The 17,531-nt window shown below is 34.2% G+C and overlaps 1 protein-coding gene across 9 annotated transcripts in view; it reads right to left on the bottom strand.

The window, feature by feature from the left end:
* GALC (galactosylceramidase) overlaps window positions 1-17,531 on the bottom strand; it is a 183,908-nt gene that overhangs the window by 145,181 nt on the left and 21,196 nt on the right. For all 9 annotated transcript variants that reach the window (XM_082451297.1, XM_082451292.1, XM_082451295.1 and 6 more), the window contains 5 exons: window positions 15,800-15,939; window positions 13,867-13,905; window positions 9,750-9,880; window positions 2,366-2,521; window positions 1,286-1,410 (listed from right to left, as the gene is read on the bottom strand). In XM_082451297.1, the coding sequence (XP_082307423.1) occupies window positions 1,286-1,410; window positions 2,366-2,521; window positions 9,750-9,880; window positions 13,867-13,905; window positions 15,800-15,939 (591 nt within the window). The remainder of the gene's footprint in view (window positions 1-1,285; window positions 1,411-2,365; window positions 2,522-9,749; window positions 9,881-13,866; window positions 13,906-15,799; window positions 15,940-17,531) is intronic.

Below are 17,531 nucleotides of genomic sequence, written 5' to 3'. Positions count from 1 at the left end.
CTGAAAGAAAACAGAACATGCAACCCCAAAATGTGCCACTTTAGCATGTGGATTATTTTGAGCTGATGGCAATCAAGACCTAGCAGACAAAAGAAAAACTTTTCTCTCTCCTTTAACTGCCTGAAAGAATTTAGATAGGGGACCTGGCACAGAAAGACAGCTACTACCAGAGACAACTTTGTATCTGAAAGATTCACCTGCATGGCAGGGCAAACATCTGCTCTTCTCTTCCTGTGAACTGTCTTCCTCCCCTTTGAAGCTCCAGGTCCCTATCCCATTCCTTAGCTCAGGATGGCATTTTAAACCTCAATTGCATGACTGCAAATTTAAGTCTCATATTTTTATGTACAAAATTAAATGTGTTTTTTTTCCTGGTGATCTGCCTTATAACCATTTAATTATTAGATTAGCCAAAGAACCTAGAAGGGTAGAAGGAAAACTTTTCCACCCCAAGTCTGATAGAGTCTAACAGCTATTTTCTATTTTGGAGAAGAATACTTGCCAGTCTCATGTTTCAACTTCTAGTTAAATGGTACAATTATGGGAATATTCTTAGAATGACTGGTGAAAATAAATGAACCACACTTTGTCAGTTCAAGACTACTGAGTAAACCTTTTTTTTCCAAGAGTAAAAAATAAAGTTATCCCCTCCCAATTTTTGATGATCTCTATTTAACCCATCCTAATATAACTACAAAGAATATGGTTTTTAAAAAGTTAACAAAATATTCCAAAAACTAAGCTTTATGGTTTCAAACAAGTTTATTTCCACAATATGTATTTATTGGGCATCTCCAAGGTTGGTCCTGAAAATGTACTGAGCAATATTCCTTGACCATTTTGGGAGGTAACACAATTAATCGGTGACAAAATTAGAAAAGTACATTAGTTCATGTAGATAATGTGGGACCAACTATTTCAACATTTAAGGGGTTAACCAACCAGGATATACAAATCCAACTTAACATTTCCATATTTTTGAAAGAACAACCTGAGTTTAGAATAATGTCATGGTTACATAATGTCATGACTACAAATCTCTGAGAAAAATATATCAACTAAAAAAAAGCCTGGTCTTAGAATAATTGAGAATGGAATACAGAAAGTAGCCTAGTTACCCAAATGATTCTTACAAAACACTAGGACAAATCTTGCTTGAAACAGAGACACACTTAAAACTAACACACATGCACACACACAGTGTTCATATAATCCCCTCTAAGCGTTTCCTGCTTTGTCTCTTAGAGAGGAAGTTAGGGATTGAGAGGTGGAATCTTAACCATACCTGCTATCCAGATAGGAGCTTCTACTACATAGTGCCCGCTCCAGGGCTCCTGAGCCGTCATCAGTCCACAACGCCCGTACGGCAACTGTTCATAGTAACTAGCCACCAAATTCCAAGCAATTGTGCTAAAAGATTTGTTTGATAAAAAGGAAACACCAAAGCAGCTTGTAATAAAAACGTAAATATCTACAAGCCTATAGTAAAAAAGACCTTATCAGAGTTTACACAAATATATGTAAATGACAAAAAATTACCACCCAAAACAAGAAAATATAAGTTGCCTAAAGTTCACCCACATTTTGAAAAACCAAGTGTTGGATGCATCTAAATATTTTTAATGGTGAATCATATAATAAAAAATACAAATGTATATGAGGTGTATAATTTTACTGACGAATGGTGTAACCAGAAGATGAATCATGACCTACCAGTACCAGACATGTCACAAATGTAGGTCAAATACAAATAAAGGCTTTATCCATACTTGGCTTTCCTTTTGACGGTCAGCATTCTAAGTGCCCCAATTTCAAGACATAATTTTATGAACTTCACTCTGAGCTGTTGCAAAGTTTTACAAATGAGAACTCTTAGAGTCAGACTGCCAGGGTTCAAATGATGGTGTAGGCAGATAGGGTAAGGGTTCCCCAGAGGAAGAGAACCAGACATAACTTTCTTGACATAAGAGAAGCCATTTTAGGCCGAAGCCATTTTGTGATCTAAGCCAGGCCACAATGCTTGCCCTTACAGAACAGGTCTCAGTAGTAAGTGATTTTAAGGGAATAAAAGAACATAAGAACAAACAGCTATTATCAGGCCAGGGAGATAACTTAACCATATCTGAGACAATATATCAGACTCCAAATAAGCTCTATTATTTGCAGCGTCTTGCTTCTTTTTTTTTTTTTTTTTGAGTTGACACAGCTTAGGTACAGATACAGGTATAGATGAAGAAAGTAAGGCAAATGTTTCCAATCATTGAATTTAGGTTGTGAGACTATGGAAGTCCACTGTACTTTTTTCTACTTATTGTGTTTTGAAATTTTTCAAAATAAAAACCTTTAAAAGTTTCTAATAACTTACGCAGTCATGTAGCCATTGATGTAATTCTGATTCAATATGCGACCCCAGCAGCCTGCACCCACATCACTATTTAAAGTGCTAAAATCTTCAGAAGACCAAAGCTTCTTCCCAGTCAACCTAGCATCCTTTACTGTACGGGTCCCAGGGTAATGAGCTCTAGAAAAGAAAGGGTGGGAGGAAATGTAAAAAGGTCAGAACATGGCACTTACAACTATTTATTGAGTGAATAAAAATACATATCTTCTCCAAGATTTCTATTTTAAAATAATGGGCAGCTTCCAGGTGGCTGTCAGACTGTAAGCATCCTCTTCCCACCCTCAGAACACCCTTAGAATGAGATAAACCTATAACACACAGAATGGGAAGGAAGATAGCAATGGATGAGAAATTTCTTTCTGGAAACCATAACATGGAGGGAAGCATGTTGACAGGTGGAGGCAGCAGAAGAGGCCTAGAACACTCCAAAGATGAATGAGGTGGAGACAGGATTTAGACTTCCCAGGGGAAATAGAGAGCTTGGACAGTAGGAAGGAAACCAAAAATAAGACTAATGAGTCTATTATGTAATGTAGCATCTCCTCCCCTGCTCCCACCCCTCATAGACAGAGAGGCATTTATTGTTTATTCCCAGGTAAAAAGAAAAACACTAAAACAAACAAAAATGCACAGAGAATTCTTCTTTGAATAAAAAGAATAAACTATCTTGGGAAAACTAGAAGTTATTATCCCAGAGCAGTGTGGTTCTCAACTTGAATGCTTTTTGCCTGGTGAAGAAGGCAGGGCAGGGCAGGATTTGCTATTGGCATCTAGTGAGCAGAGGCCAGAGATACTGCTAAACATCCTGTAACACCCGTGACAGGTCCCAACAACAAAGAATTATCCAGTGAAAAATATCAGTAGTGCAGAGGTTGAGAAACCCTGCCCCAGACTAATGAACCCCTCCCTTGTTCTAGCATTTGAGAGGAGTCAGCCTAAATATAAATGTATATTTATTGTTCCAAGCGTAAAATACTGCCATAATGATGATTGTGGAAGTGACTGATTATTGAATTTAAAAACAATTAAGAAATTTCAAATGGAAAATAGAAAATAGACCAACAGTTAGTATAAGAATTAGAGAGCACATGAACCAAATAACTTTAGGGACAGGAGTTATATTTTCTAGGCCAACAACTATTTACAAATAAGTTAACAATAATACAAGCAGAATAACGCAGATTGGATTATACCATAATTCTAATCTTTGTCGTTTGGTGTACTAGTATTCATAACATTAAAAGAATGATTGTGAAAACCTATTTTAGTTTTTACTTATTTAATTCCATTTAGATCATGAATCTTTTAAGAAAAAAATATCCTACTTGGGAATTAATTATACTAGTAAAGACAAATTAAGACACAACATTAATTTGGCATTCCAGGATTTCATAAGGAAGAAATGGATAAATAATAAAGAATATAAAGAATTAGGGAAAAAATGAGATTCCACCAAGATTTTGTTGAGTCACTGAACCCAGATGAAAACAGGCATCTATTCAGTATTGTAAACATATACAACAGAGACCCCAAGAGCAAGCCAGCACCTAACAGGGTTAAGAAATTATTGTTTTGGTACTACAATTCCCAACTTGGAAAATCTGACTACTATTCTTTGAAATTATATAATTTTAATAAACTTTTACATTTTAGATTTATTCTATATCCCAGAACTTCATTCTATGGTCATGATATTTGGTTTTGACATCTCAACCAAATACTAATTTTAAGACTCATCTAGTTATCACTCAGCCAAATGTATATTTGGTGTGTCTCTGGTAAAAAATACTTATATAAAAAAAACAGGCTGGAAAATAATATATTATGTTATTAATGATCTCTAGATATTAAGATTATGAGTAAGGTCTAACTCTATCTTTATGGTTTTCTACATTTTCCAAATTTTCTACAATGAGCATGCACTATTTTTAAAATCTGAAAAAGTATCTCTTTTAAAGTTACAGAAATAGGTATTATATCCCTCATTCAGAAAACAATGAAACTGTTACATTTTAAACCTGATTGATTTATCAAATGATCTGAGAAAAGAGGGGCAGAACTGATACTAAAATCCAGGTCTCTCCCAATGTCCAGATCCATAGTTCAACAAAATTTAAAATTCTTTAAGAATATAATTTTTTAAATGCATATAACTAGGCAAAAATATCTCTAACATTTCATGGCATGATTTTTCAAACTTTAAATGACAAGATTAAGATCAATGAAAGTAAACCAAAGTTTATCCTAACAGAAAAATATATGTGTATTAAAAGAAAAATAGAACTTATGAATGAGGTGGATCATGGTAGCCTACTTTCTGAAACTCCCCCAGCACTCCTCCTGAAACCAAACAGACCAACCTGATGACGGAAAGTAAAAACCCACAGACAATATCCGCATCAAAACTAGGTGACAGGGAATCCCCGCAAGCCTTGCAGCATCAGGCCTGGCCAGGATCAACAGACAGAATATGGAAACAGTGGAAGTGAAAGGGGACTAACAGGTACTCACCCACCCCCAGGAGCAGACTCTATCCTGAATGGAAGAATTGAGGACAACTGGCTCAATTCTCAAAAGTGAAAATGTCTTCACAGGCTTGAAATTGGGGCCAAGTGCCAAAAACAGTAAATTCGCTAAGAGATTAAACACAATACTGTGACAGTTTAAACCAGATTTGTCCAATAGAAATGCAATGTGAAGTGTACAGATAATTTTACATCTTCCAGTAGCTACATTTTTTAAAAAGCAGAAGAGAAATTTTAATTATATACTGTTTAACCCAATATATCCAAAATATTATCATTCAACATAAAATCAATATAAAAATTATTAATAACTTACTTTTTTATATTACATCTCTAAAGTCCAATGCATACTTTACACTTATAACATACCTAAATTCAGACTAGCCATATTTCAAGTGCTCCATAAACACATGTGGCTAGTGGTTACCATATTGGACAATACAAGCTTAAACCCTTAACTATTTCAGAAATAGGTAGCAAACAGTCCTTTCTGCAATGGTAGAGTTTCACCTTAAGAATAAGCTGCTTAAATTAGAATCCAAATTGAATAAGACAGGAACACCTTAGGATGAGGGAGAGACAACATTTAGGCAGTAGGGAGAATGGGGCCCAGAGGAAGCAGACCCCAGAAAGTACTGTAACTGCAAAACAAAAATCTGCAAACATAGCGCAGGTCAAGCACAACATGAATGGGGCAGGGAGGCATACTCTTTCTATGGAGGTGGGAGCCACAGAATAAACATCTCCTAAACAAAATTCCATTGTACCACAATAGCCAAAAATTGGAAACAATCCAAATGACCTTTAACAAAGAATAGATGGATAAATTGTGTTATATTCCTACAACTGAATTTGAAACAGCAATTAAAATCAACATGAGTTAATCTTATAAATATAGTGTTGACCAAAATAATAGATACTCTAAGATGCCATTTAAATAGTTTTTAAACAGGAAAAATTAGTCTATGATAATAGAGGTTAGATTAGTAGTTGCCTTTGGTGCAAAATGAGAGGCTACTGATTAGAAAGATTTCCAAGAGGAGAGCTTCATAGATACTGATAATTTTCTATTTCTTGACCTAGGTGGTAGTTGTATAGGTATGTTCACTTTACAATAATTCATTAAGCTATACTCTTATGATCTTCTGTATGTATGTATGTATATGTGTTTGTATGTTATACTTAATAATTTGTAAGGAAATGAAATTATTAGACAACAGAGGTATATAAAACTAAAGTGAGAGAATTACAGAATAATTATTTTAAAAAGAAAAAGCATTTTAGAAATGAAGACTAAAGTAGAAGGAACACAGATTAGACACTGTCTAATAAATAAAGAGATAAAAAAGATTTGAGAGAAATATAGAATAAAGACAAAAGAGATCCAATATGTGTAACTGGGCTTTCTACAAAGAAAACCAAAGTAATGGAGCAGGATGATTATTTAAACTAAGATTTAAGTACAACTTACTGAAAAAAGAAAATACTGAAATATAGATATTCAAAGGGTGCACACTACTTACTGGGAAATGGTAAACAGTATAAAAGTAGTAGACTCTGAAGTTATGGAGAAATATTCTTTGGACATACCAGAATTATGCCAAGTCATTTATAAGAAAAAATAAGTCTGGCATCAGAATTCTCAACAGCAACATTTTATGTAAGCAACCAATGGAGCAAATTTTATGATACTCAAGAATTAAGAAAATATGAGTCAAGGATTTTATACCCAGCCAAACTGTCCTTTGAGTCTAAAGGCCACAGATATATAGTAATAAACATGTAAAAGCTCAAGAAATATTGTTTCCATTAGCACTTTCTGAGAAATATAGCTCCTGACACTCAAGAGACTAAAGGAGATACTTCAGCAAAAGACTTACAGGTGAGCATTGAATATGCTTAACAGTAGAGCTCGAATAAAAGAAAGGGTAATTAAATAGTACATAAACATTACATTTTCTAATAATGTATAACTAATATAGTTGACACGAAATAAAAGGAGGAAAGAAAGTGAAATGTAAACTAAGTTTGCCAGTTAGCTGGGAGTAAAAGATTACAACTTGCAGCTGACAAATCAAGATCATACAAGCTTATGTTCATGTAAAAGCACAAAGATTAAGAAACTCTGGTAATTAAAATTCCATTGTAGGAGAGAGGGGGAGAAAGAAGTGGTTATAAAATAATTTTAATATTAATTATAGTAAATGAATAGATAATATCTAAATAGAGAACCAAGATTATTAATATAGAGCAGATCTCAACTTCAGCACTACTGATATTTTGGCTGGATAATTCTTTGTTGTGGGGGAGTTATCCTGTGCATTGGAGGATGCTGAGAAGCAACCCTGGCCCCCACCCATCAGATGCCAGTAGCACCTACGCCAGTGACAGTCAAAAACATTTTCAGTTATTGCCAAATGTTCTGTAGGAGGCAAAATTATCCCCAGTTGAGAACTACTGGTATAAAGGTATCAGTATAAATGTAATCAATAGAATCAAAACTTGTTAAATAACAAAAAAGACACTTCATTTAAAAAGAGCAAAGAAAATAAATCACATAGCAAAAGAATGTGTGTGGGGGTGTATTATATATATATAAATATATATATATATATATGGTACAAATCATTAAATAACAAACACAGTAGAAAAGAAAACAAAACCTTCAGTTATATCAATAAATATAAATGAGTTAAACTCACTAAAATATGAAGATTTTTAGAACAAAATCTAAACCTATGCTATATGCAGCATCACACCTAAAACAAAATTACCTTGAAAGGTAAAGAATAAAAGTATGGGCAAAGATCTATCAGGCAAATACAAATGAAAAAAAAAAGGCAGAGTTCTCTATCTTCGTTACATGCAAAGCAAAATTCAACCAAGAAGCATAATATGAGACAAAGAATGACTTTTTCTAATAATAATAGTTACAAACCATAATAAAGATAAAACATTACTAATACCTATGTACCAAATAACACAGCAACAACTTTCAAACGGCAGAAATTGCATGAGATTGAAAGGAAAAATAGAAACTCACTAATAAGAGGAAACTAACACTCTTAGTAAACTTGGATAGTTTAAGTGAGCAGAATAATTAGAATACAGAATAGTGAAACAATGCAATCAGTAAGGTGGATAATACACACTCAGTTCTCATATCCTGATAGAAAATATATCCTAATATAATAAGATAAAAAGAAGACCTTGGGAAATTTTATGAAAAAATTAAATAATACATTCAGCATCAAATGACCACAATGCAATAAATTAGAAAATAATGATAAAAAACCAGACTCTATGAGATAGACCTAAAGCAGTGCTCAGAGGAGAATTCATTGCATAAGATACCAACATCCATAAAGAAAAAATGAAATAAACATCCAACTTCTTCATGAAGATACACTGAAACCCATACTTTCATTTATTTTTTCCTAGCCAAATATATTCAAGATCAACACAACTTTTTTCCCTCAAGATTTGAGCTATTTATGCAAGTTTTAACAATAAAGGCAAAAATTACATTCTAATTTCAATGTATAAAATATTAAAATACATTTTACTTTTCTTGCCAAAAAATAAATAAATAAATAAGCCTAAGTCTAATCTAATCACGCCTCTACCAATTTCTAACAAGAAACAGGATAGATGAGCATTTTAAACTTAACTACAAAGATGAAATCAGTAAAATCCAGACTGTGAGAAGCTTTACAGGACAAACAATCCAGTTTCTTCAACAAATAAAAGGAAAAAAAAAGAGATGGAGCAAGAACCAAAAAATTAGAAGAGACTTAGATATCAACTAATCATAATGTATGACTCTAAATTGGATCCAGATTCAATCAAATAAAACTATAAAATAATAATAACAGATATTTGATAATATCAAGAAACTATCACATATTTAGATGTGATAATGGTATTATTTATGGTGAAACGAAAGAGTTTTTATCTTGAGAGATAAATGGTAAAATTTTTATGGAAGAAATAATATAATGTTTGGGATTTGCTTCAAAATAATGTGAGGAGGAAGAAAAGAGGAATGGATAGGCATGTGAATGGAGAATTGTTCATGGGTTCATAGTTATGGAGGTTGAATGATGGGAACATGAATATCCACCATATTATTCTGTCTACTTTTGTGCACACTGAAAATTCTTCGTTAAAAAAAAAAAGCACACATAGTTCAAGTACAGCCTTCACACTGAATAAAGAACAAACTCCACATATATATGTATTCTATTTTTCAAATGTTTATATACATTATCATGATAGACAAAATTCAAATACACTTAAAAAAAAAAATACTGCTGGAACCCAGTGAGGTCGAGGCCCCAAAGGCTGAAAGGCAGAACTGGACTAAGGAGCAGGGTCAAAGCCATACTGCTAAGGATATGTGACAAAAGTCACGGTCAGTGATAATACCATACCATTTACCTAAGTGTTCATGAACACCCAAGCACAGGAAGTCTGAGGGTTAGGAACTAATTTCACAACACTGTCTTTATAATTTCTAAAATGTAAACACTACTCTGCCCCTTAATCTAAACAAAGCCATGTTTTATTACTCCAAACATTAAAACAATATTTTAAGTTACCAGTACATTATTCCATTGTCATAGAAAGATTCCCGAAGTATAAACACTTCAAAGCAAAAAGGAATGAAATATCATTCATACATGCTTTGGTTAAATAAATACAAGAAAGCTACCTTCTGAAAATATAATCAAATAGGGAGAAGCAGGCAAAAACAAAGGCACAGTCAATATCCACAGCAAGCAATCAGAAACTGTTAGTTTTCAAAGTAAAACATTCCTTACCCTATAACATCAATCACCTTCAAGAGCTCAGAGTCAAGCAGCATAGAAGCAGAAATGGGCTCCCAGAGATTATCACTTGCTATGATTTTCACTTGCTGGAGACCTTGATAGTTTAGCATTCTTCTTAACACCTTTCAGAGAGATAAGCAGAACACAGGAAAGGTTAAAAATGAGTTTTCAGCGGCTGAATTACAACGAAGAAAGCTAAAATGTCTTCAAACTCAGCATCCTGGATGATAGTGTCAATATTATTTCTCAATAGAAATGTGCCTCATGTTGGGGGGGAAAAAGTATTATCACTAAGATAATCTATTTCATGGGAATGTAAGGAGAAAAAAAAAAAAACTGAAGAGGTAAAAATGTTTTAGAGGGATTTTTCCCTCTGAATTTAAAATTATGTTTAGCCATAGAAAATTTGGGTGCAAGGGTGTAATTTTTTTTAAAAAATCAGAGCATTACTACCCATAAAAAAACCACTATTACCCTGGTATGCATTCTTTCATGAATTCTCTTATGCAGACACAATAAATTGGGATCAAATTAAATATACCATTTGGTAAATAAAATGCTTTAACTTAGTTTATTTTGAGTATTTTCCAATGTCTTTAAATATTCTGCCATTACTGAAAATACTACAGTTCTTAGTATTTTGTACCATACCAGAAGTAGAAATAAGAAATATTCTGCTGTTACCCTCAAGTCTTTAATAGGTATACACAGGACAGGCAATAAAATCTGCCTGTAGGACTATCCACCCACCAGATTAAAAGTAACAAGCTAAACTGTAACAGGAAATAAATGAACAAAGCACAGAGTACCTACTCTGGTATTCAGTTCTGTACCTGGGCCCCATGAGGACTCTAAAAAAAGCAAAAGATGGGGTCCTCACTGTTAGGTGGCAAACACTCACCAGGACACTAAAACTAACAGAATGTCCTAGAAAATCAGAGAGCAGTATATACTGAAATGTATGGATTGCCAATATATAAAACAGGAGAAAAGAAGACATTATTTCACCTAGGAGAAGGAGGTCCAGATTTCAAAACAGAAGTAGTTTGTTTTTTTTTTTTAATAGATCTTTATTGGAGTATAATTGCTTCACAATACCATGTTAGTTTCAAAACAGAAGTAGTTCTTGATGAATGGATGTGAATAAACCCACTGCTATACTCCCAAGCACTCTGAACTGTCAGGTTCATAGTAGCAGGTGCTCAATAAACACTGGTTGAATTAATTAAGATAAGAAAGAACAAAGAATTTCACAAGCTCTCTTTTCACTTTCTAACTTTTCTGAACTAAAGAAATTTCCAATTAACGTGCTCTTTTAGGAGGCAAATAATGAATCGATTCCACTCTGGAAGAAATCTGAACAGATCCTTAATAGTAAATAAAGACCAACTCTCAAGATTCAGTAGGATTGAGACTCCCAAGCTCTCTATTAGGAGACCAATCTTGAGTTTCATCACCCTGAAATTCTTTCTTATTCTTACAGAGAAGAAGGAGAACAAATTAGTCACATTTGCATTTATCGCAATATTATATCTAGTTTTTCTAGTGCTATTCCTAGACCATCACCTCTAAGATTGTTTACTTTTAAGTAAGCATATATTCAAATAATACTCCAAAATATACAAGTCTATAAGCTGTGTTTTATAATAGATTGCCAAAATCAGTATGAATAGCAGCATTCTTTGAGCAAAGTTTTATCTAATGTATTCCAAATGTTTTTGCTGTGGAACCCATCCCTTTCTGCCCCCTAAAAAGCCTAGCTAGAAACCCTACCTATAAGATAAATGAAAAGGAAGCTGTTCTGATTGGACAGAATGAGGGTCCAGAGACTCACACATCCATTTCCATCCACCACCCTCAGATCCTAGACAGGATTTTCCAGACACAATTTAAAAACATCACTGAGAACCAGAGTAAATCATAAATAGAATGTAAATAGCAAAAATAAAAGAAATAATAGCCTTGCCACCTTTACATACATTGCTTGTTTGTACTGTATTTATTTCTACTCTTAAAAACAAATCCTCATTATTTCCAGGGGCCATCTTATTATACTATACGGAATATATATTCATTAAGCTTATCGAACCTGAACACCTACATTCATCTGCCATTATTGAACCCTTTCAATAGGCATTTTAACAAACAGGACACAGATTCCAATAAAATCTTGCTACAAAAATGGCAAATGCAAACTAAAAGTTATTTCCTGAGACATGTTACTGCAGGTAAACTAAAGTTTCAGGGAAAAGGAAATGAAGTCTGAACTGTTTGAAACACTGATGATGAGTCTTAGAACAGGAATTACAGTCTTTCAAATCAGGTAAGCTGAATTAGAATGCAATGGAATCAGCAACAGACTCTTAATAGTAAAAAAATAAATAAATAAAATAAAATAACCACCTTAGTTGCAGACCATTAGGAAACTTTCCAAAAGGAAACTAAATTCTAATGCTTCTCAGGTTTCCATCAAATGAAATGAACACAATTAAAGAGACATGTATAATCCCAAGGAGAAAAAAAAAAACTACGAAATGTCAAATTTGGGAAGAGGAAAGTCCATGACTGCAGCAACACGGTCCACCTGACGATAGGGTTACACAGGACACAGCCACTAACTTGGCTTCTGCTCTGTCCTCCTGCTGCTCTCATCAGACCTGTACTCACAGCAGTCATAACTTTCCATGAACAACTCTCGTGCTTCAATCTTACACTAGTTCCACTGTCCCACCTCCACACCACCACACTCTCACCACTTCACTGGTAATGCCTACAGCATGGAGTTAACTTTGAGTTACCTGGCTCTGGCTGCATTCAGTCCTCTAAATCTATGCCTTCTCCTCCCCACAACTAGTGATTAAATTGTGCCGTTACTGCAGTGAACATAATGGCCTACCGATGGCTCAGTGCCCCCACTTGTCTAATCCATCTTTCTCCACTTGCTCTTCCCCCAAATCCCTTTACCTCCCAGTCTTCACTTCTTCTCAAAGGCATGGCCCTGCCTCAGCAACTTGGGGAGTTCCTATCCATCCCACCTTGAAGATTCCAACTAGTCTTCCAACAGACTTCCCAAATCCACTCATGCAGAGGTGTTACCTCCTCTCTGTACCTTCTGACAACCCTGTGCATTACTGTGCCAAAGAAATTATAGCTGATATCTTAGTTGTTCATATGGGACTCTACAGTCCCCAGATGTTAACTCTTTTGGGGCAGAAACAGTACTTTTTATCCTTGTATTCCAAGCATGTACACAATGCCTGACAAACTAGGTGTTGAGTAAATGCTTCCTGGCAGACTGAATGAATAAATAAATGAATGAAATTTAGTGGATATTACCTGCTTAAAAACATAAGACACTCAATTTAAAGAAAAAAATTTTTTAAACTGAAAGAAAATATAACCACAAAATTATATTTCTTGGAGAAAAGACACATAAAACAAGACAAATATAACCATAAAGTAAACTAAGAATATCTCCACCTGAAAAGTTAAACTGCCATTTGTTTGCCAATGACAGAAGGGGTTATTATTCTCAGATTTTTCCTTTTCTGAAAAATAGAAATAATAGTAGTTACCTCATAAAGGAGGTAGTAAGAATTAAATAGAGATAAATATTTAGGGAAAGTGGCTCAAAAAGTAACACACCTTGCAAATGTTAGTTGCTATCTATTTGCTAATCACAAATAGAAACATCCAACGCACTCCAATATAATAGGCATTCCAAAGAAAACAGGAATGAGATTATAAACTATAAATTTTGATATATGACAGTGAAAGAAAAATCTACATTTCTTGAAGTCCTAAAAATCTAAAATGATACAATTTTTTTTATAACGATTATCATAATTCCACAAATAATGAATATTTAAGTAGGAAAACTCAACACAACTCTACAGACAAAGGCAATTTGGGGCGTAGAGGGAATTACATATGCTTTAATCAGGAATATAAATATTATTAGTATTTTGCTTGAATTTTATGTTATAACTAGCAAAACAAATAACTGTGCTATAAAAAATACGGTGTTCCTACTACTAATTTCCATGGAACCATAAAGGAATTTTTCACTAATAACTTAAAGATAAAAAGATTTTAAAGTTGTACAGACCTTGATATAATTGATGTCAAATGCCCTCTCATTCCAAATCTGCAAAACAGAAAGTCAAAATGTCAGAATTGAAAGTTTTTGTGTCAGAAAGCAAATATTATCATTAATATTAACCTTTCCCCATTAATATTATCTCTCATCATCTTTCTTATCATCTGAAAATCCATTTTTCTTACTTAAGGGAATGTCCGGTTATTAAATTGATAGATATTTATAAGACAACATAATTTTTAATTAAAATATTATTTTTTAAAACCTTAAAATATTTGGTGGGTATTTTTCAAAAAGTCACCTAATTCCAGAGATTTCTAAAAATGGAATATCCATTCAATCATTCAACAAAGATGACAAGGCAATGTAAGCCAAGGACTATAGCAGGCACTGGAGACCTAACAGACACGGGATTGTTACAATAATTCTTATAAGATCCCTACACACACACCCAAAAGCCAAGTATTAATAAGGACAATGTACAGGAGTAATTTTTTTAGCGCACACAGAGAATCACAACGATGTGCTACATAACAAAAGCAAACTCTTAATGAAGACAGATAAAAGGAACATGCAGAAATCTCTCAGGCTTAGAATCATGTAGCAGGAGGTTTTAGAGTTGAAAGAGAACTTCCACGACTTTCAGTTTGCCGCTGAGAGATGGGCCTAGCCTCCAGGTACTCTTTTCAGCCTCCACTGATACTGGAAAGTGTTCTTATCAAAGAAGCTTCCTCACCATAGCTTGTGATTATCAAGAGTCTAAAAGAGATGTGAATAACCCATTATTTACCAGAAACATTTTCTAAGTGTGACTTCACCATAATAGAATGCTGCTTGACCCAAACCTACATTTAGTTTCACTATGGGTTAAACATACCCTGACATTTAAGAAAGTTCTCAAACAATTTTGTTGTAATCTGGGGAAGGATAACAAAAACAAGTATATTCTTGCTTCTGGCTTCCTAGAGCCCTTGGCTCATCCTCATGTCCTATAACATGTCCTGTGATACTGTAGTTTATCTGTTCCAGTGTCTGCCTCTCTCACTGACCTCCTCAAGAGCTTATTAATCTTGGTATCCCAAAAACATAATAGTCACAATGCCTGCAACACAGTAGAAGCTCAATAACTGCTTGCTAATTGCACGAAAATTTTTAAAATCAGTTTTGACAGACAGCATATTAACAAGCAAAAGTGTACAGAGACCCACTTTGAGTGTGTGTGAGGCTCTATGGGGTACAGTGCAGGGTGACGTATCCCTCCAGCCTGCCAACAGACCAGCTAGTAACACAAGATATCATGTCTTACATTTTTAAATCATTAAAAGGTGTTAAATAACAGGTTAGGAAAAGGGTAGGCAGATTTCTGCCAACTTGCCAAATCTGGCCCACCATTTGTACTTTTTGCAGCCTGAAAGCTAAAAATGGATTTTAACAGTTTTAAGTGGTTACATTTTAAATGGTTATATAATTACCTACATAATATCCTTAATATTGCCTTTTGATCCACAAAGCCTAAAATATTTACTCTCTGACCCTTTAAGAAGAAGTCGGCCACCCTCTGGTTTAGGACCACGATAGACTCATGGAGCAAAATGAGATTAATCATTCATTAAACTATATAGTAAACACAATATTGTTGTAAGAACTAGAGAAACTAGGGAAAGCTTGGAAGAAGGAGAATTTGAGCTGGGGTAGTACCAATAACAAAAACAAAGAACTAGTTCCGGGAGGCATATACTAAGTACAGTTTTCGAAAGTGGGAAGAATTTGGATGGGCAGAGAGAAAGAATAACTGGTGACATGTAGTTAATTTGTTAATAGACACCAATAGAACAAATTAGTCTCATGACACAAAGTAGTCAACAAAGTGCCACAAATTACTTTAAAAAATTGTGAATAAATGTCCAAAGGTTAATCATGTTCTAAAAAATATATTACTAACTCCGATATAATCAATGTCCAGATCATGATAATGCTTGGCGCCCACAATCCAGGTCACGACATAGTAGGCAGTCAGCTGAAGATTTACATAAGGCCAGTTGAAACCCTTCCCCAGCCATCCAGGGAACGACCACGGCAGCCCTGCAGAGAGGAAGAGGCAAAGTTGGAGTAGGTATAACAGTGCTGGCACTATTAAAAACAAAGCAAAATAAATCAAAAAGAACGAACACAGGCTAACCAAAAAGCCAATAAAGATCTGACTAAAGGAAAGATTACACGCCATGCACAAATTCTCAAAATCCCTTCCAGTTTATGAACACAGTAATTCCTTACTGATCCCGAGAGTCAGGTTCCATAATTCCAAATGCTCTTTCAAGAAAAAGAAATAAAAACAAACAAAAACAAACACCTCTCTCAATGATACTCACCAATATAAAGAAATGTAACCTACAATTTAACTTAACTTCCCCACCTCCTGCTAAAAAGATATGCAATGTTCAATTTTTGTTCTCTAAGGTCAAATCAAAGAGTTTTGAAAGGCTTATGCTTAACTATTTCTGTGAGGTAAGTACAATACAAATTCCTTATTCACTAGTACATCTTCTTACAACTTGAAGCTATTTAAAGACTAATTAGTCAGGTAATGAGATTTAACAAAACTAGTTTGTCCTATGTCAATACAAATGCCATTGACTCAATAGGGAAATATACCTTTGTTACACGATACAGAACAAATAATCCACATTCTTCCAATACCCCAGTTATTATTAATCAAAAAAAAAAAATGAGAAGAGTAGAGAAGCACTAATTACGATTCTAAATCCTAATTCTCTTACTAATATATTAATATTAAAATAAGGTCAACATTAAGTTCCTTAACTGTTAATATATATTACCAATCTAGTTCACCACTGAAAAAAATTAAAATCAAAGTGACAAAACGCTTATTTTTCTAAACTCTAGAAGAATGCCTAAGTGTATCTACATAATAAATGTGACATTAAAATAATGGAATGTTTTAAAACAATGAAATGCCAAATACATTCTGAAGGGCCACCATGTGAAGTCTTTGTTAGGACACGGCTCAGCATGCCAGATTTTCTGCATTTAAATGAGAACTGACCTTGAAAACAGCACAGTGGGCAAGTATGTGCTGAAGTCAATGATGCTTTTTTACTGCTCAAAACATTTCTGGAATCTCTTACAAAAGTCCATTTAGAAAGAACACACTGACCTCCTCATTTTTTTTAACTTAGAAAAACTTATGCTTGTCCTTTAACTGGATGGTTGAAAATGATTTTTAAAATAACTTGAAATTAAGTCCTATAAAATGGATCTCATTAACTCGTGTAATTTAGCCTGAATGTGTAAGCCTGTTTAAAAAAATCAAATTCATTTCAAATGATAAAAGTAAGTCACCACTGTGTATGTGTGAAATCTTCTATAGGTCTGTGCACTGCTACAGGAGAACAGTGCAAGGAGTACAGTCCCATTTAAGAAACCATCCTGCCACCGGAATCGAAGCTCCACGAGGACAGGAATTGGGGGGCTGGATTGTTCTAGGCACCCCCAAAGCCTAGAACAGTGACCACCACATCCTTGAGGTTCAAAACAAACAAACCTACAAACCAAAAAACACTTTTGTATGTACCTCATCTAGAAATGGGGTCTACTACCGCAGGTAGCACACAATTTTTGCAAATAGTTGGGATGTACTGCGGCATACAGTATAC

This window comes from Balaenoptera physalus (genome assembly GCF_965194825.1).
Source record: "Balaenoptera physalus genome assembly, chromosome: 2".
In the NCBI taxonomy this organism is placed as follows: domain Eukaryota; kingdom Metazoa; phylum Chordata; class Mammalia; order Artiodactyla; family Balaenopteridae; genus Balaenoptera; species Balaenoptera physalus.
The sequence above is the reverse complement of the archived record's forward strand: the minus strand, read 5'-3'. Positions and strand labels throughout refer to the sequence as shown.